This window comes from Cetorhinus maximus, chromosome 13 (genome assembly GCF_964194155.1).
Source record: "Cetorhinus maximus chromosome 13, sCetMax3.hap1.1, whole genome shotgun sequence".
Lineage (NCBI taxonomy): Eukaryota > Metazoa > Chordata > Chondrichthyes > Lamniformes > Cetorhinidae > Cetorhinus > Cetorhinus maximus.
In genome coordinates, this window is record NC_135891.1 from 121,835,129 (window position 1) to 121,858,322 (window position 23,194).

Below are 23,194 nucleotides of genomic sequence, written 5' to 3' on the forward strand. Positions count from 1 at the left end.
ATGTTTCTTGTTCCAGTCCAACTCAGGCCCCCTCTCTCAGCTCTTTCTCTGGCACATTGATGACTGTACTGGTGTTGTTTCCTGCTTTCACTCCTGAATTGGGAAATTTCATCAACTTTCTACCCTTCTCTCACCTTCACCTGGTCCACCTCTGACTCTTCCTTTCGCTTCCTCGACTTCTCCGTCTCCATTTCTGGGGAGAGGCCATCAACAAATGTTCATTCTAAGCCACCGGCTGCCACCACTACCTCGACTACACTTCCCCTCACCCTGCTTCCTGTTTGACTAAGCTGCCCCATCCCAATATTTCCTCCTTTGTCTCATTGCTCATTTTTCTCTTATTATGTTTCTGTGAAGGGCCTTGGCATATTTTTGTTATGTTCAACCCCATTGCTTTTGACCTCTTGTGTTCCCCTAGAATCTTTATTCTTTTGTATAGTTTCCACCCTTTGGGCCTAATCTCATTTCTCCATAATCTTGGCCCTTGCTTTACCGTCACAAGTTTCACCATTATCCTCACGGTCTGTCCTAGGGTCTGGGACTTCTGATTATAGTTTAAAATTCTGGCCTCAGGCTGGAGCTTTGCAGCAGCAGTGAAACTCTTGTGTTCTCACTGCCCATCTTGTAGAGGAAATTCTTATTCCATCTTCATCCCAGATTTAAAGCCTAGTTCTTTGGAGAGTGGGAGCATGGATGCTGCACTAATACAAAAGCAAAATACTGTGGATACTGAATATCCTGTCAGCTTCGAGATGAGGGGAGAGGCGTGTTTTCCAGATTAATGAGTTCTGGGGTCACACATGGTGAAGGAATGTGTTTTCTGCTTTTGTTGTTACTTCTCAGCAGTTGTACTAAACTTCCGAGAGATATTCTTCCTCAAAAAGAAGGTACTGCCCCTAAAAACTCACTTCAACAAAGGCCTCAGGCTGCAAAAACAAGCCTGACCACAACTCCTCCCTGTGAGAGCTTGCTGCCTGGCAGCTTCCTGTCACTGATCAGAAAGCTGCTTCCTATAGAGCTACCGGCCAGGAGCTGCTGGGCCTGGACACTCCCTGTCGCCTGCAGGCTCTCCCTGTCTCAACCACCCCCCACCCCCCACCCCACCCCTGGATTTAGGATTCTATTCCTTAGAGCCCTTGAGACACCCGTCAGAGACTGTGAGACTGTTGTCTTTCTGTGTGAGTGACTGGAGGGGCAGGCAGGCCTGCCCAAGGCAATGATCTTTTGTCAGTGAGAGAAAGAGAGACAGAGACAGCAAGAGTGAGTGAGTGTGTGTGTGTGTGTGTGTGAGAGAGAGAGACTGGGTGGGTGAGAGTCAGTGGAGGAGAAAGAGGGTGGGACAGAAAGTAGCAAGAGGGAGAGTGAGTGTGAGAGAGTGTGTGTGTGGGAGAAAGAGAGAGAGAGAGAGAGAGAGCAAGTGGGTGAGACACACACAAAGAACTGATCAGTTGCTGTTATCAGCAAACATTTGGAGAGCTGGGCACTGAGAGGATGCAAATATCGGACTCTAACTTTGAAAGCAGGGAGAGCGGTGCGCTATATTCAACATCCCAAATCGACCTTGATTTTAACCCTTGAAGTGCTGATCAGGATTTGCCTGGGTGCAACCATGTCTGATCCGAGCTACTGGACGGGACTCCCCAACTACAAGAGTCACTTTGTGACAGGAAGTCTGCTTCAACGCTCTAAAAGGTAAGCTTTCAGTGGATATTTGCAGTATGTGATGCCCCTGCTTTGTGGCTAGTCCCCTCCCCGGACCCTTTTGTAAGTCCTGAACTCTCTTTCCAATTATTTGAGACCGTAACTGGGAATAGGCCACTCAGCCTTTGCCTGTTTTACACAGGGTAAGTGCTGATTTGGAATATCTCAGCAACAGATGCTCCCGGGTGTGTTTTACAAAGGGCAGTGTGAAGAAGATTCCACTTCCACTCACAAATTGAAGAGATGAGGTGGATTATGACTTGATTTATCCAGAAACAGAGGCTGCATCATGTTTTTTAATTCTTTCACGAGATGTGGTTAGGCCAGCATTTGTTGCCCAACCCTAATTGTCCTTGAAATGAATGGCTCACCAGCCCCCTTCAGAGGGGCAGTTAAGAGTCAGCCACATTGCTGTGGGACTGGAGTCACATGTAGACCAGACCAGGTAGGGACGGCAGATTTCCTTCCCTAAAGGGCATTCGTGAACCAGATGGGTTTTTACAGTAGTTGACGATAGTTTCATGGTCATCATTACTGAGACTAACTTTATTAATTGAATTTAAATTCCACCAGCTGCTGTGGTGCCCCACGTTCCCAGAACATGAGTCTGAGCCTCTGGGATTACTAGTCCAGTGACGTTCCCACTACACCACCATCTCCCCTGAGGATGATATAATCCTCATTAAACAGTTTCTACATTACTTTATTTCTATTTCCTTCATTTGTTTCTGTTGCTCTGTATCCTTTTTCATTTCTGGTAATCCTACTTTTTATTTTTGTCTCCTCAGACCTTTCTCTTTTCCATTTCTATCTTTCAGCTTTGTGTCAAATGGCTCAATCGGAGTACTCTTGTCTCTTGAGTTACAAATCCCACTGCAGGACTTGAACACAAAAATCAAAGTTCACTTTCCAGTGAGGTACTGAGGGAGTGCTACATTGCTGAAGGTGCTGTCTCTCAGATGAAACAAGGCCCCATCTGCCTTTTCAGGTGGATTTAAAAGATCCCATAACCACTATGAGAGAAGAGCAGGAAGTTATCCCCAGTATCCTGGCCAATATTTTATTTGTCAATCAACATCATAAAAACAGATTCAAATCAGGTCATTATCATATTGCTGTTTGTGGGATCTTGCTGTGTGCAAATTGGCTGCTGTGTTTCCTACCTTAAAACAGTGACTACACTTCAAAGGTACTCATTGGCTGTATAGTACTTTGGGGCATCTGATAGTTGTGAAAGGTTTTACATAAATGCAAGACTTTTTATCTTTCCTCCGACAGGTATCCTCCATCTCTGTTTGACTCTTTGCTCTATTACTTCTTTCTATCTCTCTCATACACTATCCCTCTCTCTCTCTGTCCTTCATGTCTGCCTCACTTTTACCGCCAATATTCTATTTAAAGCACAGGACCCTGGTTTAAATATTTAAAGAGGCCAGTCCATGGTACAGGTGGGAACTATGGACACCTGACATTACGGTGCTTGACTGGGGTTCATGGAGCAGGAAGCTGCTCACTGCATTGTCAACCCATTATTCTCCCCATTAACACCAGACACAGACGGTGAAAATCCAGCCCACAGTTTCGCTGGCTTGGGGTTCAGTAATGAGTAGTATCAAGTTATCTTAAGAGTGAGGCAAGATCAGGAGATCATTTTTTCCACAATCATTGGAATTTGGAATGTTTGTAATAACAAGTGGTTGAAGCAAGGGTGAGCAGGAAAATGAAACAGAGAATGATACAGGGGTATGGAGCAGAAAGCGGGGCAGTGGGATTAGTTTGGGATTCATTACAGGGATATGGCCCCTTTAAAATCTGACCCACATCTCAAGGTGGTGAAGGGGTGAACAACTAGAAGTAGAGAACACAAACAGAAAATGCTGGAAAAACTCAGCAGGTCTGGCAGTATCTGTCGAGAGAGAAACAGAGCTCTGACGAAGAGTCATACAGACTCAAAACGTTAACTCTGTTTCTCTCTCCACAGATGCTGCCAGACCTGCTAAATTTTTCCAGCAATTTCCATTTTTGTTTCAGATTTCCAGCATCCACAGTATTTTGCTTTTAACTAGGAGCAGGGGATTCCTTGTTGAGGCTAAGCCATCAGTGGTGAAAGTCTGGACTGAAGTACCACCGAAGATGTTACGCAAGGTGGACAGGCTCAACAAGAACTCTGAAAATAGCTGGCTAATATGGGTGGTGAAGACTTGGGCAGTAGCGGGTTCTTATGGCCACTGGCCGGATGGATGACCACAGTGGCAACGGCCAACCTGTGGCAACAGGAAGGCAGATATCCAGTACAACAGGGGAATGGCTTCCTCACTGTGAGCTGGAAAGACGAGGGGCCCTACCATCTTATTTACCCAAACTATGGACAATGGATGCAAAGCAGAACTCATACCGGCTTGGACGTCATCCAGTGAACCAAGGTCCACGTGCTCTGTTGGTACCAGGACAGGGTCAGAAAACGTGCTACTGGAAGAAAAGGAAAGGGAACAATGTTACCAGTATCAAAGAGCCAGGAAAGTAATCACCTGACATCAGTTCAACTGCATAAGAAGCTCAGAGTTAGAACATGGAATGTGTGTAACATGCTTCAGCTTGGCAAAGTACAGTTGCTTACAAGGGAAATGGAGAGAATTGGTGTGTATATGTGCAGGCTGGCAGAAGTGGGCTGGGAAGGTCAAGGTCACTTCACAACATGACACGCCATAGCTTACTCTAGAGGAGATGCATGCGGCCTCTATGGAATAGCAGTGTGGATGCACAAACATTTGGCTAGAGCTCTAATTGGATGTGAACCAATCAGTGATAGGGTCATAGTTGTGCATCTTAATGCAAAACCAAGAGACATCACTTTGATTTAGGCTTATGGACCTACACCGACTGCTGCAGAAGATGATATTGCATACTTTTATCATGATGTGTTGAAGGCGATGAAACAATCTCCAAATAAATACTTTTGTTAGTTATGGGTGACTTTGATGCCAATCTTGGTGAGTGGGTTATGGATAGGGTCCAGGCAGTGACTGACTATTTGGATTAGGAGAGGCTGATGAAGCTGGAGCCTGCCTTCAGGATTTTTGTAAAGAACATGATCTGGTTCTGGCCAACACATGGTTTAAACATCATCAAAGATGATTGTATACCTGGACCTCACCAAATGGACAAACTAAGAATCAAATTGATTACATTACAGTAGCAAACAATGGAGATCCTGTCTAAAGATTGTAAGATGTATCGAGGAGCAGACTGTGACATTGATCATCATTTGCTTGTGGCGATACTGAAGGCCAGAGTGGGCGAAAAGATAAAACAGGTTTTAATGACATAACTGCATTCAGACGAGCTTGAGGATAATAAGGCAGTGCAGTATGCAGCAATCACCAACAAGATCATAGCTCTTTAGATGGCAGCTGGCGAGAGAGCACCAGAAGAGCTTTGACAAACCACAAAAACTTTCTCCTGGATGTAGCAAAGGAAATGGTGGGATTTGTGCAGCCTGTGAGATAGAAAGGATGGATATCTGATGAGACTTTTTCTCTGATTGAAGCCAAGAGGGACGAGGAGAGGAGAAATGTTATGGATTATTTCAAAGAAAGCTGTGAGCGGATAAAGAGAAACAGCTAAATGACGTGTGAGATGAATTAGAAGCGGAGAATCAGAAAGGCAATGTATGGAAACTTTTCCAAACAGTTCGATTAATTACTCAAAAGTTTCAACCTTGCCTGCATTGCATCCAGTCAGCTTCTGACAAGAATGAAATGGAAGCGAAGAAAATTGCTGCACGATGGCACGAATACTGTGGCTACCTCGACAAAGATGACAGTGAGTCAGAATTTAACAGCCAAATTGAACATGAGTCTCCCCCGCTTCGATCTGAGGTACAGCGAGCCATTCATCAGACAGCCAGCCGTAAGATCATGGGTCCGGATGATATACCGGCGGAATTAGTTAAGATGGGAGGACAAAATGTATAGAATATGTGTGGCACTGTGGGAGACTGGTGATTGGCTGGAGGACTGCACTGACTCTATCATTATCCCTCTTCTGAAGAATGGTGATCTCAAACAGTGCACAAATAATAGAACAATTGCTTTGATCTCCAACGCAAGTAAAATTTTGCTTGGGATCATCCTGGAATGGATCTGGAAAAGGGCAGAGAGTGAAATTGCTGATGAGCAAGCTGGATTTTGGCATGGAACAGGGGCCGGAGATCAAGCCACTAGTCTTAGAATCATAATAATCTTAGAATGATAAGTCCAAGAACATCAGCAGCCAATATACACGAGCTTCATTGATTGTAAGAAGCATTCGATTCAGCCTCACACGAGAGAGTCTGGTTGACAATGTTAGACATTGGAATATCCACCACATTTAATCAACTTGATAGCCAAGCTTTACTGTAAGCAACAAGGTAGGCTCAGAGTTCCGCAGCACTGTCACAGAATGGTTCAAACTCAAAAAGGGTGTTAGACAGGGCTGTGCCCTCTCAGCATATTTATTCAACATCCTAGCAGAAATAGTTATGAGAGAGACACTTCATAGATATAAAGGTGGAATACTGATTGGCGGGCGGTGAGTTTCACAAGGTGGGATACTGATTGGAGAGCGGTGAGTTTTAATTAGGGGATACTGATTGGTGAGCGGTGAGTTTAATCATGATACTGATTGGTGAGCGGTGAGTTTCACATTGTTGATGTAGTTTATATGGATTTCAGTAAAGCCTTTGACAAGGTCCCACATGGGAGACTTATAAAGAAGGCAAATGCACCTGGGAAACAGGGTAATTTGATAAGGTGGATTCAAAATTGGCATAGTTGTAGGAGACAGAGGGTGATGACAGAAGGCTGCTTTAGTGACTGGAAGCCCGTGTCCAGTGTCATACCACAGGGATCTGTGCTGGGCCCCCTATTATTCATCATTTACATAAACGACATAGATGACTATGTGTGGGGTAGGATTAGTAAGTTTGCGGATGACACAAAGGGTGGTTAACAGTGAGGTTGAGTGTCTTGGGCTACAGGAAGATATAGACGAGATGGTCAAATGGGCAGATAAATGGCAGATGGAATTTAACCCTGAAAAGTGTGAGGTGATGCACTTTGGTAGGAGTAATTTGACAAGGAAGTATTCAATGAACGGCATGACATTAGGAAATTCTGAGGAACAAAGGGACCTTGGCGTGTGTGTCCATAGATCTCTGAAGGCGGAGGGGCATGTTAGTGGGGTGGCGAAAAAGGCATATGGGACACTTGCCTTTATCAATCGAGGCATAGATTACAAAAGTAGGGAGGTCATGTTGGAGTTGTATAGAACTCTGGTGAGGCCACAGCTGGAGTACTGTGTGCAGTTCTGGTCGCCACGTTATAGGAAGGATGTGATTGCACTGGCCAGGATTTTCCCCTCAGCGATTTGGGGGTGGGGCCCGTTCGCCGAGGGGAAAATGATGCGGGATGGCATAATGAGGAATCCTCGACGTCATCCTGGGCCATTTAAATTTTCAGGAAGGTGGGCAGACAGTGAAATCAGCTGTCCGCCCGCCGACCTGTCAATGGCCAATTGAGGCCATTGACAGACTAATTACGATAATTAAAAACCTGCCCATCCAAGCTTAAGGCTGGCGGGCAGGCCAGGAGCCCCAGCGGGCTACAGATTATTCATGAAACTTCATCCACTGGCGGGATGAAGCTTCATGTCCGTTTTTTAAAAATGTAATAAATTTTATGAGTTTATTATTAACATGTCCCATCTCGTGTGACATTGTCACATGAGGGGGACATGTTAATAATTTTAATATTTATCTATTTTTAGACTTTACTTACCTCTCACAAATCTCCCTGGGACAGGACTTTGCCTCAGGGAGCAGTGCGCTCTGTCGTGCGCATGCGTGAAAAAGCGCACTTTGACAGCTGGGGATTCCCTCCACCCCCCGCACAGGAAGTGCATAGCGCTTCCTGTCGGGAAGGCCGTTGGGCGGGCCTTAATTGGCCCGCCCACTCAAAATGGCGGCGGGCCCCGTTTCGGCAGCGGGGGTCAGCTGTCCACCCGCTGCCGAGCCGGTGGGGCCTGCACGCCATCCGAGGGCAAAATTCTGCCCACAGGAGGGGGTGCAGAGGAGATTCACCAGGATGTTACCTGGGATGATACTTTACGTTATGAAGAGAGGTTGGATAGACTTGGGTTGTTTTCGTTGGAGCAGAGAAGACTGAGGGGCGACCTGATCGAGGTGCACAAGATTATGAGGGGCATGGACAGAGTGGATAGGGAGCAGCTGTTCCCCTTAGTTGAAGGGTCAGTCACAAGGGGACACAAGTTCAAGGTGAGGGGCAGGAGGTTTAGGGGGGATCTGAGGAAAAACATTTTTACCCAGAGGGTGATGACGGTCTGGAATGCACTGCCTGGGAGGGTGGTGGAGGCGGGTTGCCTCACATCCTTTAAAAAGTACCTGGATGAGCACTTGGCACGTCATAACATTCAAGGTTATGGGCCAAGTGCTGGTAAATGGGATTAGGTAGGTAGGTCAGGTGTTTCTCACGTGTTGGTGCAGACTCGATGGGCCGAAGGGCCTCTTCTGCACTGTGTAATTCTGTGATTCTGTGAATGGTCTGCACAGATGGGTTGAATAGCTTATTTCTGTGTTGTAAAGGATTTTGCTTCCGTAAGCCTACATCCTTGAGATGTAACTCATTCAAAACTCAAAAAAAAAGGCAAAATTAAAGGCTCTATGTCTAAATGCACCTAACATTCGAAACAAAACAGAGGAACTGATAGCACAAATAGAAATAAATAAGTACGATTTGATAGCCATTACAGCGACATGGCTATAGCATGACATAGATTGGGACCTGAATACTGAAGGGTATGTGGCATTTAGGAAGGACAGGAAGTTAAGAAAAGGTGGAGGGTGGCTCTGTTATTAATGATGGTATTAGCACATTAGAGAGGGCTCCAATCGGTGACTGATTCTGATGCATGGGCATTTTTTCCCAGTTCTTACAATCTTTATTTTTGGCATTTAAATTCTTCAGATCCCTGAGGCAGCTCTCTGCCTTCAGGAAGCTTTCTGTGAACTTAAAAAGGAAATTAGGAGAGCAAAAAGGGGGCGTGAGAAAACATTGGCGGGTAAAATAAAGGAAAATCCAAAGTTATTTTACAAGTACATTAAGAGTAAGAGGATAACTAGGGGAAGAGTAGGGCCCATGAAGGACCATAGTGGTAATTTGTATGTGGAGCCGGAAGACGTAGGTAGGGTTCTAAATGAATACTTTGTGTCGGTGTTCACAAGGGAGAAGGATGATGTGGATATGGAAATCAGGCAGAAGGACTGTGATATAATTAAAGAAATTAGCATAGAAAGGGAGAAGTTTCTAAGTGGTCTGGCAGGCTTAAAAGTAGATACCTCTCCAGGCCCGGATGAAATTTATCTCAGGCTGTTGAGTGAGGCAAGGGAGGAGATAGCAGGGGTGCTGGCTATAATTTTCAATACCTCTCTGGCCACAGGAGAGGTGCCAGAGGACTGGAGGACAGCCAATATGGTACCTTTATTCAAGAAGGGAGGAAGTGATAAAGCAGGGAACTACAGGCCAGTCAATCTAACCTCATTGGTGGGGAAACTATTAGAAGCAATTCTGAGGGACAGAATTAATCTGTACTTGGAGAGGCAGGGATTAATCAAGGACAATCAGCATGGTTTTGTTAAGGGGAGGTCATGTCTGACCAATTTGATTGAATTTTTTGAAGAGGTGACCAGGTGTGTAAATGAGGGCAATGCATTTAACGTAGTCTACTTGGACTTCAGCAAGGCTTTTGATAAGGTCCTGCATGGGAGACTGATGACGAAGGTAAGAGCCCATGGGACCCAAGGCAATTTGGCAAATTGGATCCAGAATTGGCTGAGGGACAGGAAGCAGAGGGTGATGGTCGAGGGGTGTTTTTGTGACTGGATGCCTGTGTCCAGTGGGGTTCCACAGGGATCGTGTTGGGCCCCTTGCTGTTTGTGGTATATGTAAACGATTTAGACTGGAATGTAGGAGGGTTCATTAGTAAGTTCGCGGATGACATGAAAATTGGTGGGGTGGTAAATAGTGAGGAGGATAGCCTTAGATTACAGGATGGTATAGACGGGCTGGTCAGATGAGCTAATCAGTGGCAAATGGAAGTTAATCCAGATAAGTGTGAGGTGATGCACTTGGGCAGGACAAACAAGGCACAGGAAAACACGATGAATGGTAAGACCCTTGGAAGTACTGAGGACCAGAGGGACCTTGCTGTGCATGTCCACCGGTCCCTTAAGGTAGTGGGACAGGTAGATAAGGTAGTTAAGAAGGCATATGCGATACTTGCCTTTATTAGCCGAGGCATAGAATATAAGAGCAGGTAGGTTATGCTGGAAATGTATAAAACGCTGGTTAGGCCACCACTACAGTATTGTGTGCAGTTCTGGAATTCGCATTATAGGAAGAATGTGATTGCACTAGAGAGAGTGCAGACAGGGTTTGCCAAGATGTTGCCTGGGCTGGAGAGTTTTAGTTATGAGGAGAGATTGGATAAACTGGGGTTATTCTCCCTGGAGGAGAGGAGATTGAGGGGGGACATGATTGAGGTGTATAAAATTATGAGGGGCATAAATAGGGTAGACAGGAAGGAACTTTTCCCCTTAGTGGAGGGATCAATAACCAGGGGGCATAGATTTAAGGTAAGGGGCAGGAGGCTTAGAGGGGATGTGAGGAAGAATTTTTTCACACAGAGGGTGGTGGGCATCTGGAACTCACTGCCTGAAAGGGTGGTAGAGGCAGAAACTCTCATAACATTTAAGAAGTATTTGGATGTGCACTTGTGATGCCATGGCATACAAGGCTATGGGCCTAGTGCTGGAAAATGGGATTAGAGTAGTTAGATACTTGCTTGACCGGCGCAAACTCAATGGGCCAAAAGGCCTTTTTCTGTGCTGTAGACCTCTATGACTTTATGACGCTATAAGTCCTTTATTCAAAAAGGGAGGGAGACAGAAAGCAGTAAAGTACAGACCAGTTAGCCTAGCATTTGTCATCTCGAAAATGTTAGAAGTTATTATTAAAGATGTTATAGCAAGGCACTTCGAAAATTCAAGGCAATCAGGCAGAGTCAACATGGTTTTATAAATGGGAAATCAGGTTTAATCAATTTATTGGAGTTCTTTGAAGGAGTCACATGTGCTGTGCATTAAGGGGAACTGGTGGATGTACTGTACTTGGATTTCCAGAAGGCATTTGATAAAGTGCCACAACAAAGGTTATTGCAGAAAATAAAAGCTCATAATGTAGGGGGTAACATATTGGAATGGACTGAAGATTGGCCAGCTAACAGGAAGCAAAGAGTTGGCAAAAATGGGTTTTTTTCTGGTTGGCAGGACGAGTGGTGTGCCACAGGGATCAGTGCTGGGGCTTCAACTTTTTACAATTTATGTAAATTACTTGGATAAAGGAACCGAAGGAATGGTGACTAAATTTGCTGATGACACAAAGATAGGTAGGAAAGTAAATTGTGAAGAGGACGTAAGGAGGCTACAAAGTGACATAGATAGGTTAAGTGAGTGGGCGAAGATCTGGCAAATGGAGTATAATATAGAAAAATGTGAAATTGTTCATTTTGGCATGAAGAATAAAAAGAAGCCTTTTATCTAAATGGTGAGAGATTGCAGAGCTCTGAGATTCAGAGGGATCTGGGTGTCCTAGTGCATGACTCACATAGGTTTAGCATGCAGGTAATTAGGAAAGCTAATAGAATGTTATCATTTATTGTGAGGGGAATTGATTACAAAAGTTGGAAGGTTATGCTTCAGGTTATGTACAGGGCACTGGTGAGACGACATCTGGAGTATCGTGTACAGCCCTGGTCTTATTTAAAGAAAGATGTAAATGCGTTCGCAGCAGTTCAGAGGTTAACTAGACTAATACCAGGAATGGGCTGGTTGTCTTATGTGGAAAGGATGGACAGGTTAGGCTTGTATCCACTGGAGTTTAGAAGAGTAAGAGGTGACTTAATTGAAACCTTTAACACCCTGAGGGGTCTTGACAGGGGAGTATGTTTCCTCTTGTGGGAGAATCTAGAACTAAGGGTCACTGTTTTAAAATAAGAGGTCCTTCATTTAAGACAGAGATGAGGAGAAATTTTTTCTCTCAGAGGGTCGTGAGTCTTTGGAACTCTCTTCCTCAAAAGGTGGTGGAAGCAGAATCTTTGAATATTTTTAAGGCAGAGCTAGATAGATTCTTGATTAACGAGTGGGTGAAAGGTTATCCAGGGGGTAGGCAGGAATATGGGGCTGAGGTTACATTCAGATCAGGCATGGTCTTATTGAATGGTGGAGCAGGATTGAGGGGCTGAGTGGCCTCCTCCTGCTCCTAATTCGTATTCTCATATGTTCTGTCGCCTTTGTTCCACCTGATCCCACGTCCGCTCCCACCCCTTTTTACTTTAGTCAGAATCTGCATTCCCAAGCATTCCTTGGGTAGCCTTATCATCGTTATCAATTTTGTTGGATTCTTTTGTTTGGAGTTATTGGAAATGTTAGCGTTCTTATTTGACTGAGTTTTGGCTAATATTAGAGCTATTGTAAGATTAGGCATATTGGTACGATTCAAGGTTAATTTGGGGTTATTGGCAAGGTTAGGGTTATTTACACTGTTTGGATTAGAGTTATTAAAATTATTGATAGGGCTATGGCTATTGGTAGAGTTATGTTTAGAGTTATTAAGATGTTTGATACAGTTTGAACTGTTGATAGGGGCATTGCTAGAATTAAATTAGGATTATATTCACTGTTAGACTTAGGGCCTTTGCTGTTTTATGGTTTTGATGTTGTGAATATAGACGAAGCTTTACCGCACACAGTCTGCACTGATTGCCATATGGAAGATTGGGATGAGGGTTAACAAACCATCCTTCCTTCCATTTCCGCAGGGAGTAGGGTTCGGGTACAGTTAGGGTGGGGGGAGCCTACCTAACCTCTTGACCACACTATCCTCCTCCAACACCTCTCCACCATAGTCCAGCTGGCTGGGATTCCACGCATCTTGTTTCATTCTTGTCTATCTAATTATAGCCAGACGTGGCTTCCATTCCCCCTTCCATACCATTACCTCTGGTGTCCCCCAAAGATCAATCCCTCCTATTTCTCATTTACATGCTGACCCTAGATAACATCATCCAAAAACTTCAGATTTTGCACATACACTGACGACATTGAGCTCTATCTGAGCACCATCTCTTTCTTGACTCCACTGTAGCTACATTGTCAGACTGCTTTCTCGATACCCGGTACTGGATTAGCAGAAATTCCTCTAAATAAATATTAGGGAGACTGAGGCCATTGTCTTCAGTTCCCACCGTAAATTCTGCTTCCTAAACATTGACTCAATCCCTTTCCCTGCTCACAGTCTAAGGCTGAATTACACTGTTCGCAACCTTGTTGTCATATTTGAACCTGAGATAAGCTGCCAACCATATAGCTGCACCACCAATGAGACTGCTTATTACCATCTCCGTATCATCACCTGACTTTATTTTATTCTTTCATGGGATGTGGGCATTGTTGGTGTGGCCAGCAATTGTCCATCCCTAATTGCCCTTGAACTGAGTGGCTTGCTAGGCAAGTTAAGAGCGCTTTGCAGTTAAGAGTCAACCATATTTCTGTGGTCTGGAGTCCGGGTAAGGATAGCAGATTTCCTTCCTTAAAGGACATTAGTGAACCAGATGGGTTTTTACAACAATCAGTGATAGTTTTCATAGTCACCATTACTGAAACCAGCTTTGAATTCCAGATTTTATGAACTGAGTTTAAATTCCACTAGCTGCCGTGGTGGGATTTGAACTCACGTCCCCAGAGCATTAGCCTGGGCCTCTGGATTACTAGTTCAGCGACATCATCACCACCATCTGCCCTATCGCCACCCCTGCCTCAGCTCACCTGCTGCTGAAACTCGTTGTTACCTCCAGACTTAACTATTCCAATATTTTCCTAGTTAACATTCCACTCTCCATAAGCTTGAGCTGATCATAAACTATATCTTAATTCGCACTGTGATGTTATTACTGGACAAGTCAGATCCAAGATTGGAACCTGGCCTGATAGCCCATAATCTTTTTTTAAACCGTGGAGGGTGCTTACTGAAACAGGTTGACAGGAGCCTGCTGTTAACTTTTTAACAAAAAGATAAAACATTATTCAAAAAGAAACATTAACTAAATTACACTAGACATAAAAAAGTTGGAAAGATTTCAACACAGACACAAAGAGGAAAAAATTATTCAAACTCACACTATCCCTTTTATCCCAGCAATACCCTTACAGACCCAACACTCCAGCGAAGAGGTACCACTATTTCCACACCAAGGCTAGAGATGGTTCAGCTGCAGAGAGGTTTCTTTTCCAGTAGACTTCTGAATATTCACTAGAAGTCCTTCCACAATTGGTATCTCCCTTTAGATATCCAGAAAACTCATTCTAAATTCACTATTACTTTAACTTTAGAGCAAGACACATGTGTTCCTTAAATTCATTTCCTCAGCAGCCTGGCATCGTTTCCAGCTAGAGAGAGTCTTAGACCTTTTCTGTCTTTACTCTGTGGTACACACATACCAACTGAACTAAAATCTGCCTTTCTGCCTCTCCATTTGTCTCTGTGGGTCTATCCCCTATTCCAAGGCAACAGTACAGGTTTTTCCTACTTTTTGTGTTGGTTTTACCTTCTTTAAACTACTAACCCCTTGGTAACCCATATCTTCACATCAAGAGCCATAAAACTTCACTAAAAATGTATGTATACAAACAGGGCCTGGAGACTTCTTGGCTCCATCTCAAAAACAAACCCTAAAATTAAACCAAACCCAGGTTTCACCTTTCTTAACACAAATGTAAAAAAACTTAAAACTACATCTTTTTTCTAACACCCACAAATACAAATTTAACTTAAGTATTGCTGAAAAAAGAGGCATGTCTAAGCTTTTCATCTTGCACTCACCAGGACACTTCGCAAGAATGCCAATATAAGAGGAAAACAACAATTTATACTGTTTGTGAAGAGCGTGCTGAGTGGTTGGCAAGTGGACTCTGATTAGTATAGGCGTTGCAATGGGGAATGCACCAGTGATGGTGATTGACGGTTAACTGCCAAGCATTGTTTGAAATATAAACCAGGCAGCTTGACCATGATTGGTCAAGGCATTGCCCTGATGTATGAGTCAGTGAATGGTTGTCACTTATTTTGTTTAGCTGAAATAGGCGCAGTGTGTACACATGTTCTTTCTGTCTGCAAAGAACAGGGCCCTGTGTATTAATACATGTAGCTTCCAATTCATGCAAATGCGCCATACTGTGAGACCAACTCACAATCTTAAATTGGTTGTCAGCGTAATTCTTAGCACACTGAGGATTATTTAGCAAATGTCCAATTGTAGGATCACATCAAATGTTGGGCACTGTTTTGAATTTTGCAAGCATATAGCTGGTTGGCCATGGTCTGTACCCTGCTAGTTGTGAACAGTGGCTGGGACATGCTGTTTGATACGATCCTCCAGTCTTTGGGACGTACGGTCTACATACCGAGCATCACCCTGGCACTGAAATTCATACACTACATTACTCATTTGAGTGATAGGCAGAACATCTTTTTGGCTTGATAGCAGCATCCTGTGAGTGGCGAATACCACTCGTGTTGCTGCTGCATAGTAACAGTATGAAACAGCTAGCTTCACCTGTTACTCAAATTTTTGAGATACCTTGTCCTTCCAGGGTAATCTGAGGTAGACTAGGCACTTTTCAGGGCCTAAAGTGATGGTTTTAGGCCCGTTCATGAGTTTACATGATATACAGCGTGAAATGAACTGATCTGCAGGATGCCTTTGATGCCCCTATTTTAGCATCAAGCTTGCATGGTGAGCAAATGGTTCAGACCCTATTTACAAGGTTGTTAATAAGACCAATCTTATAGCGTGTGGAACTGTAAACACGTATATTAACCAGTGAAGGTAGGCTTGTGGTAGACCGTGGTAGAGAACCTCCCAGCAGATTTCTCAACTAGTAGGTCAAGGAAGGGAAGTTCATTTGACTGCTGCATTTCAAAGATGAATTTGAGTGTAGGATGAAGCCCATTAAGACATGCAAGGAAATTATTAATTCAGCTGCGGATTTAAATATAGCAAATGTATCTTCCACATGTTGGAAATATCGCAAGGTATAGGAGGTTAGGTGTCATTCCATCAAAGACACATTTCTCATGGAACCCAACAAAGATGTTTGCGAGAGCTGGGCCTAGAGCGGATCCCATGGCAACACCATTTATTTGGAGATATACGGTATCAATAAAACTGAACGCAACTGTGCAAGTTGCCGAGTTCATAAGTTCAATGAATACTGATTCGCACAATAGTGGCGGATCTAGATTGCCATGATATAGTGCTGCAATGCAAATATCTATCCATAAGTGGAACATTGGCGAATAGGCTAGCAATGTCAAATGAGCACATTGCTATTGATATGTAAGTCCTCTATGGCCTTTGCAAATGTGAATGAATCCTTCACTGTGTATATGGAAAACTTAGTCAAAACTGGTTGTAACAATTCGCACAGCCATTTGGCCAATTCATGTGCAGAACCGGTCATAGATAAGATAGGGCGTGGAGGGACATCACTTTTGTGTGTCTTGGGCAGCCCATACATACGCGGACGTAGCGAACCATGAGGACGAACCCTGTCATAAATATCACGTGGTAGCTCATCGCTCTTACACAAGTCCAGCAAGCATTTTTTTTAGTTTACTTTGGAGCAAGGCTGTCCGATCATGTTGAGTGGCAGCTCCAATTGATATGAACTTGGAACTGCCATTAAGAATGGCGCGCATTTTGTCGATATAGTCATACTTGTTAGGGATGACGATTCCTGTCCCTTTATCAGGTTTACTGATGTGTCTGTCTGGGTTGGTCTTAATGCCTCGCAATGCTGTAAGAAATGATCAGATCATTCCGCACTGTATATCACGCAAATTCATGAACAGGCTTAAGGCCGTCACTTTTGGCCCTGAAAAATGCCCAGTCTACCCCAGATTATGCTGGAAGGACAAGGTATCTGAAAAATTTGAGTAACAGGTGAAGCTAGCTGTTTCACGCTGTTACTATGCAGCAGCAACACGAGTGGTATTCACCACTAACAGGATGCTGCGTCAAGCCAAAAAGACGTTCTGCCTATCACACAAATGAGTAATGTAGTGTATGAATTTCAGTGCCAGTTTGATGCCAGGTATGTAGACCGTACGTCCCAAAGACTGGAGGATCATATCAAACAGCATGTCCCAGCCGCTGTTCACAACAGGCAGGGTACAGACCGTACCCAGCAACCCATGCTTGCAGAACTGAGAAAACAGTGTCCAACATTAGATGTGATTCCATGATTGGACAACATTTGCTAAATAATAAACAAAAACAGGACAACATTTGCTAAATAATAAACAAAAACAGAATTACCTGGAAAAACTCAGCAGGTCTGGCAGCATCGGTGGAGAAGAAATCAGTTAACGTTTCGAGCCTTCACGGCCCTTCGGCAGAACTGAAGCATAGTTAGGAGAAAGGAGAAATATAAGCTATAATATATTAGACAAATATCACCACCTTCAACACGTCTTTGATCCTTTTGTCTGTGACATCTTTTGATTACCTGCTCCTATCACTGCTTGCTTATCTCCACCCTCAACTTCTCTCTCCCCCCCCGCCCCCCCACCTTAAACCAGTTTATATTTCTCCCTTCTCCTAACTATGCTTCAGTTCTGCCGAAGGGCCATGAAGGCTCGAAACGTTAACTGATTTCTTCTCCACCGATGCTGCCAGACCTGCTGAGTTTTTCCAGGTAATTCTGTTTTTGTTTTGGATTTCCAGCATCCGCAGTAGCTTTTAGCTTTTTGTTTTTATATTTGCTAAATAATCCTCAGTGTGCTAAGAATTATGCTGACAGCCAATTTAAGATTGCCAGTTAGGCTCGCAGTGTGATGCATTTGCATATATTGGAAGCCACATAATTTAATACTCAGGGCCCTGCAGACAGAAAGAACATGTACACACTTTGCACCTGTTTCAGCTAAACAAAGTAAGTGAGAACCATTTGCTAATTCATTCCTCAGGATAATGCTTGACCAATCAGAGTCAAGCTGCCTGGTTTAAATTTCAAACATTGCTTGGTACTTAACTGTTAGTCACGATCACTAGTGCATTCTCCATGGCAACGCCTCTTCCGATCAGAGTCCACTTGCCAACCAATCAGCACTATCTTCACAAACAATATAAGTTGTTGTTTTCCCCTTATATTGGTATTCTTGCAAAGTGTCTTGATGAGTGCAAAATGAAAAACTTCAACATGTCTCCTTTTTCAGCAATATTCAAGTTCTGTGCTACCAAACAAATATAAATATAAGTTACATAAAACTATGTCTAGTTCCAAACATCACCAAGTCCCTGCTATAACCCCTGCCCTCGGTGACCTATACAGGCTTGTGGTTAAGCAATATCTTGATTTTAAAATTCTCCACCTTGTTTTCAAATCCCTCCATGGCCTGACTCCTCCCTATCTCTGTAATCGCCTCCAGCCTCACAACTCTCCCAGATCTCTGCGCTCCTCCATATTTGGCCTCTTGAGCACCCTTGATTTTAGTTGCTTCATCATTAATGGCCATGCCTTCAGCTGCCTGGACCCCACACTCTGCAATTCCACCCCCCCAACCCCCACTAACCTCTCTGTCTTTCTATCTTTCTGCCCTTTAAGATACTGCTCAGAATCTCCCTCTTTGACCAAGCCTTTAGTTCGTGTCCTAATATCCTCTTTTGTGACTCAGTGTCAAAATGTGTTTGATAATCGCTCCTGTGAAGCACATTGGGACATTTTACCACTTTAAAGGCAGCGTAAAAAAGCAGACGTTGTTGTTGCCAGCTAACATGAAGCTATACTCCTGGTAATGTATATTACTGTATATTAACATATAATGTAATGATAATGCTATACTCCAGGTAATGTATATTACTGTATATTAACATATAATGTAATGATAATGCTATACTCCAGGTAATGTGAAGCCATACTCCTGATTCTCTAACTTCCACTTCCTGCTTTTTTCCTGTCTCTTGTTTCCCAATGTTGTCCCAGTCCCCAATGTGTGTCATCCTCTGATGCTGTTCTTATCCCATCTCCCAGCAGGATTTTTTTGTTTGAATTATTCTGGTTAAAGGGCAATGTAATAGAATTGTTTAATATGATAAATGGTTGGGGCTGAGTAGATAGAAGCAGATTGTTTCTGGCATCTGAAGGGTTGAGTACAAGGAGCATAAAGAAGCAAGATTACACAGAAGAAAGAACTTGCAATGAAACAAAGCCTTTCACAACTTCAGGATGTCCCAAAGCTCTTGACAGCCGGTGAAATAATTTGGAATTGTAGTTTTTAAAAAAAAAGTCATTTACGGGATGTGGGTATTGCTGGTTAGGCCAACATTTATTGCCTATCCCTAGTTGCCCTTGAGAAGGTGGTGGTGAGCTGCCTTCTTGAATCGCTGCAGTCCCTGTGGTGTAGGTACACCCACAGTGCTGTTAGGGAGGGAGTTCCAGGATTTTGACCCAGCGACAGTGAAGGATATTTCCAAGTCAGGATGGTGAGTGGCTTGGAGGTGAACTTCCAGGTGGTGGTGTTCCCATCTATCTGCTGCCCTTGTCCTTCTAGACAGTAGTGGTTGTGGGTTTGGAAGGTGCTGCTTAAGGAGCCTTGGTGAGTTTCTACAGTGTATCTTGTAGATGGTACACACTGCTGCTGCTGTGCATTGGCGGTGGAGGGAGTGAATGTTTGTGGGTGGGGTGCCAATCAAGAGGGCTGCTTTGTCCTGGATGGTGTCAAGCTGTTCGAGTGTTGTGGGAGCTGCACTCATCCAGGCAAGTTGGGAACATTGTCGGGAGTACAGCCTTTGCAGTATCACACTCCTGACTTGTGCCTTGTAGATGGTGGAAAGGCTTTGGGGAGTCAGGAGCTGAGTTACTCGCCGTAGGATCCCTAGCATCTGACCTTGTAGTCACAGTATTTATATGGCTAGTTCAGTTCAGTTTCTGGTCAATGGTAACTCCCAAGATGTTGATAGTGGGGGATTCAGTGATGGTAATGCCATTGAATGTCATGGGACGATGGTTAGATATTCTCTCATTGGAGATGGTCATTGCCTGGCATTTGTGTGGCATGAATGTTACTTGCCACTTTTCAGCCCAAGTCTGGGTATTGTCCAGGACCTGCAGCATTTGGACATGGACTGCTTCAGTATTTGAGGAGTCACAAATGGTGCTGAACATTGTGCAATCATCAGCGAACATCTCCACTTCTGACCTTATGATGGAAGGAACATCATGGATGAAGCAGCTGAAAATGGTTGGGCCTAGGACACTACCGTGAGGAACTCCTGCAGTGATGTCCTGGAGTTGAGATAATTAACCTCCAACAATCACAACCACCTTCCTTTGTGCTAGGCATGACTCCAACCAGTGGAGAGTTTTCCCCCTGATTCCCATTGACTCCAGTTTTGCTAGGGCTCCTTGATGCCACACTCAGTCAAATGCTGCCTTGATGTCAAGGGCAGCCACTCTCACCTCACTTTGGGAGTTCAGCTCTTTTGTCCATGTTTGAACCAAGGATGTAATGAGGTCAGGAGCTGAGTGGTCCTGGCGGAACCCAACTGGGTCAGTAAGCAGGCAATTGCTAAGCAAGTGCCGCTTGATAGCACTGTTGATGAGCCCTTCCATTATTTTATGATGACGGAGAGTAGACTGATGGGGCGGTAAGTGGCCGGGTTGGATTTATCCTGCTTTTTGTGTACAGGACATACCTGGGCAATTTTCCACATAGCTAGGTGGGTGTCAGTGTTGTAGCTGTACTGGAACAGCTTGGTTAGGGGTGCAGCAAGTTCTGGGGCACAAGTCTTCAGTACTAGTGCTGGAATATTGTCAGGGCCCAAAGCCTTTACTGTATCCAGTGCCTTCAGCCGTTTGTTGATGTCACGTGGAGTGAATCAAATTGGCTGAAGACTGGCATCTGTGATGCTGGGGACCTCTGGAGGAGGCCGAGATGGATCATCCATTCGGCACTTCTGGCTGAAGATTGTAACAAATGCTTAGATCTGATCCGTTGGTTGTGGGATGGCTTAGCTCTGTCTATCACTTACTGCTTATACTGTTTGGTGCGCAGATTGTCCTGTTTTATAGCTTCACCAGTTGACACCTCATTTTTAGCTATGACTGGTGCTGCTCCTGGCATGCCCTCCTGCACTCTTCATTGAACCAGGGTTGATCCTCTGGCTTGATGGTAATGGTAGAGTGGAGGATATGCCAAACCATGAAGTTACAGGTTGTGTTCGAGTACAATTCTGTTGCTGCTGATGGCCCACAGTGCCTCATGGATGCCCAGTCTTGAGTTGCTAGATCCGTTCAAAGTCTATCCCATTTAGCACGGTGATAGTGCCACACAACACGATGGTGGGTATCCTCAATATGAAGACGGGACTTCGTCTCCACAAGGACAGTGCGGTGGTCACTCCTGCGCTGATACTGTCGTGGACAGATGCATCTGCGGCAGGCAGGTTGGTGTGGGTGAGGTCAAGTATGTTTTTCCCCCTTGTTGGTTCCCTCACCACCTGCTGCAGACCCGGACTAGCAGCTATGTCATTTAGGACTCAGCCAGCTTGTTCTGTGGTGGTGCTAGTGAGCCACTCTTGGTGATAGACATTGAAGTTCCCCACCCAGAGTACATTCTGCGCCTTTGCAACCCTCAGTGCTTCCTCCAAGTGATGTTCAACATGGAGGAGCACTGATTCATCAGCTGATGGAGGGTGGTACGTGGTAATCAGCAGGAGGTTTCCTTGCCCATGTATTCCTGTCGGTAGGACAGGATCTACCCAGGGATGGCGATGGCGGTGTGTTTTTAAAATTAATTCATAGGATATGGGCATTGCTGACTAGGCCAGCATTTATTGCCCATCCCTAATTGCCCTTGAGAGGATGGTGATGAGCTGCCTTCTTGAACTGCTGCAGTCCCTGTGGTATAGGTACACCCACAGTGCTGTTAGGGAGGGAGTTCGAGGATTTTGACCCAGTGACAGTGAAGGAACGGTGATATATTTCCAAGTCAGGATGGTGAGGGACTTGGAGGGGAACTTCCAGGTGTTCCTATGTATCTCCTGCCCTTGTCCTTCTAGATGCTAGTGGTCATGTCTTTGGAAGGTGCTGTCTAAGGACTTGGTGAGTTCCTAAATAGTGGATTGCTGCATGTCTGATTCTGTGAGTACGAATATGTCAGGCTGTTGATTGACTAGTCTGTGAGACAGCTCTCCCAATTTTGGCACAATCCCCTAGATGTTAGTAAGGAGGACTGTGCAGGGTCGATAGGGCTGGGTTGGCCGATGTCGTTTCCAGTGCCTAGGTCGATGCCGGGTGGTTTGTCCGGTTTAATCCCTTTTTATTGACTTTTTCTAGGCCATTTCAGAGGCCATTTAAGAGTCCATCACATTACTGCGGATCTGGAATCACATGTAGGCCAGACCAGTGAGGATGGCAGATTTCCTTCCCTAAAGAACATTAATGAACCAGATGGGTCTTTACAATAATCAACAGTGGTGTCATGGTCATCATTAGAGTTTAACTCCAGGTTTTTATTTTTATTATTATTATTATTGAATTCAAATTTCACCGTCTGCCATGGAAGGATTCAAACCCAGGTTCCCAGAGCATTACAGTGGGTCTCTGGATTACTGGTCCAGTGATAATATCACTAGGCCACCTCCTCCTCCCCAGTAATGTGGGAAACATGTTATGTAACTTGTGCACAGCAAGATCCCACACCAGCAACCAGAAAGTGACCAGGCTATCTGTTTTTCGTTGTTGGTTAAGGGGTCAGTGTTGGCTGCAGCACACTGGGGACAATCTCCCCTGCTCCTAGTCCAATAGTGCCAGTATGATCCATTACATTCACCTGAGAGGGCAGATGGGCCTTTGTCCAACATCTCATTTTGGTAAGAGGGCAGCAGAAACTCCTGCATATGAAGAATTGTGAGGCTGGGGATTAGTGGTCGAGATAGAAACAAGAATATCTTATCTTTACATAGGACCTGTAACATAATGAAACATCCCTGGGGCTTTTCACAGGAACTTTTTAAAACAAAGACTCGAGTCACAGGAGGAGCTATTAGGTTAGATGACCAAAAGTTTGACCAAAGAGATAGGCTTTAAGGAACAATTTAAAGGAGGGAAATGAGTCATACAGGCAGTTGTAAGGAGGGAATTCCAAAGCTTGGAGTCAAGGCAACAGAACACTGAGCAAGCATTAATAGTGGAGAAATTAAAATTGAGGATGCTGAAGAACGAGAATTAGATATCTCACAGGGTTATGGGGATGGAGATTACTGAAATGGGGAGGGGTGAGGTCATGGGAAGGACTTGAAGACAAGGATGAGAATT

The 23,194-nt window shown here is 44.4% G+C and overlaps 1 protein-coding gene across 1 annotated transcript in view; it reads left to right on the forward strand.

Annotated features, from left to right (window-relative positions):
* The first annotated feature begins 967 nt into the window (after window positions 1-967).
* The window catches only part of LOC144689089 (microtubule-associated serine/threonine-protein kinase 3-like), a 185,666-nt gene continuing 163,439 nt past the window's right edge, over window positions 968-23,194 (forward strand). The window contains exon 1 of the mRNA XM_078556239.1: window positions 968-1,692. Within this exon, the coding sequence (XP_078412365.1) occupies window positions 1,610-1,692 (83 nt within the window). The 5' untranslated portion in view covers window positions 968-1,609. The remainder of the gene's footprint in view (window positions 1,693-23,194) is intronic.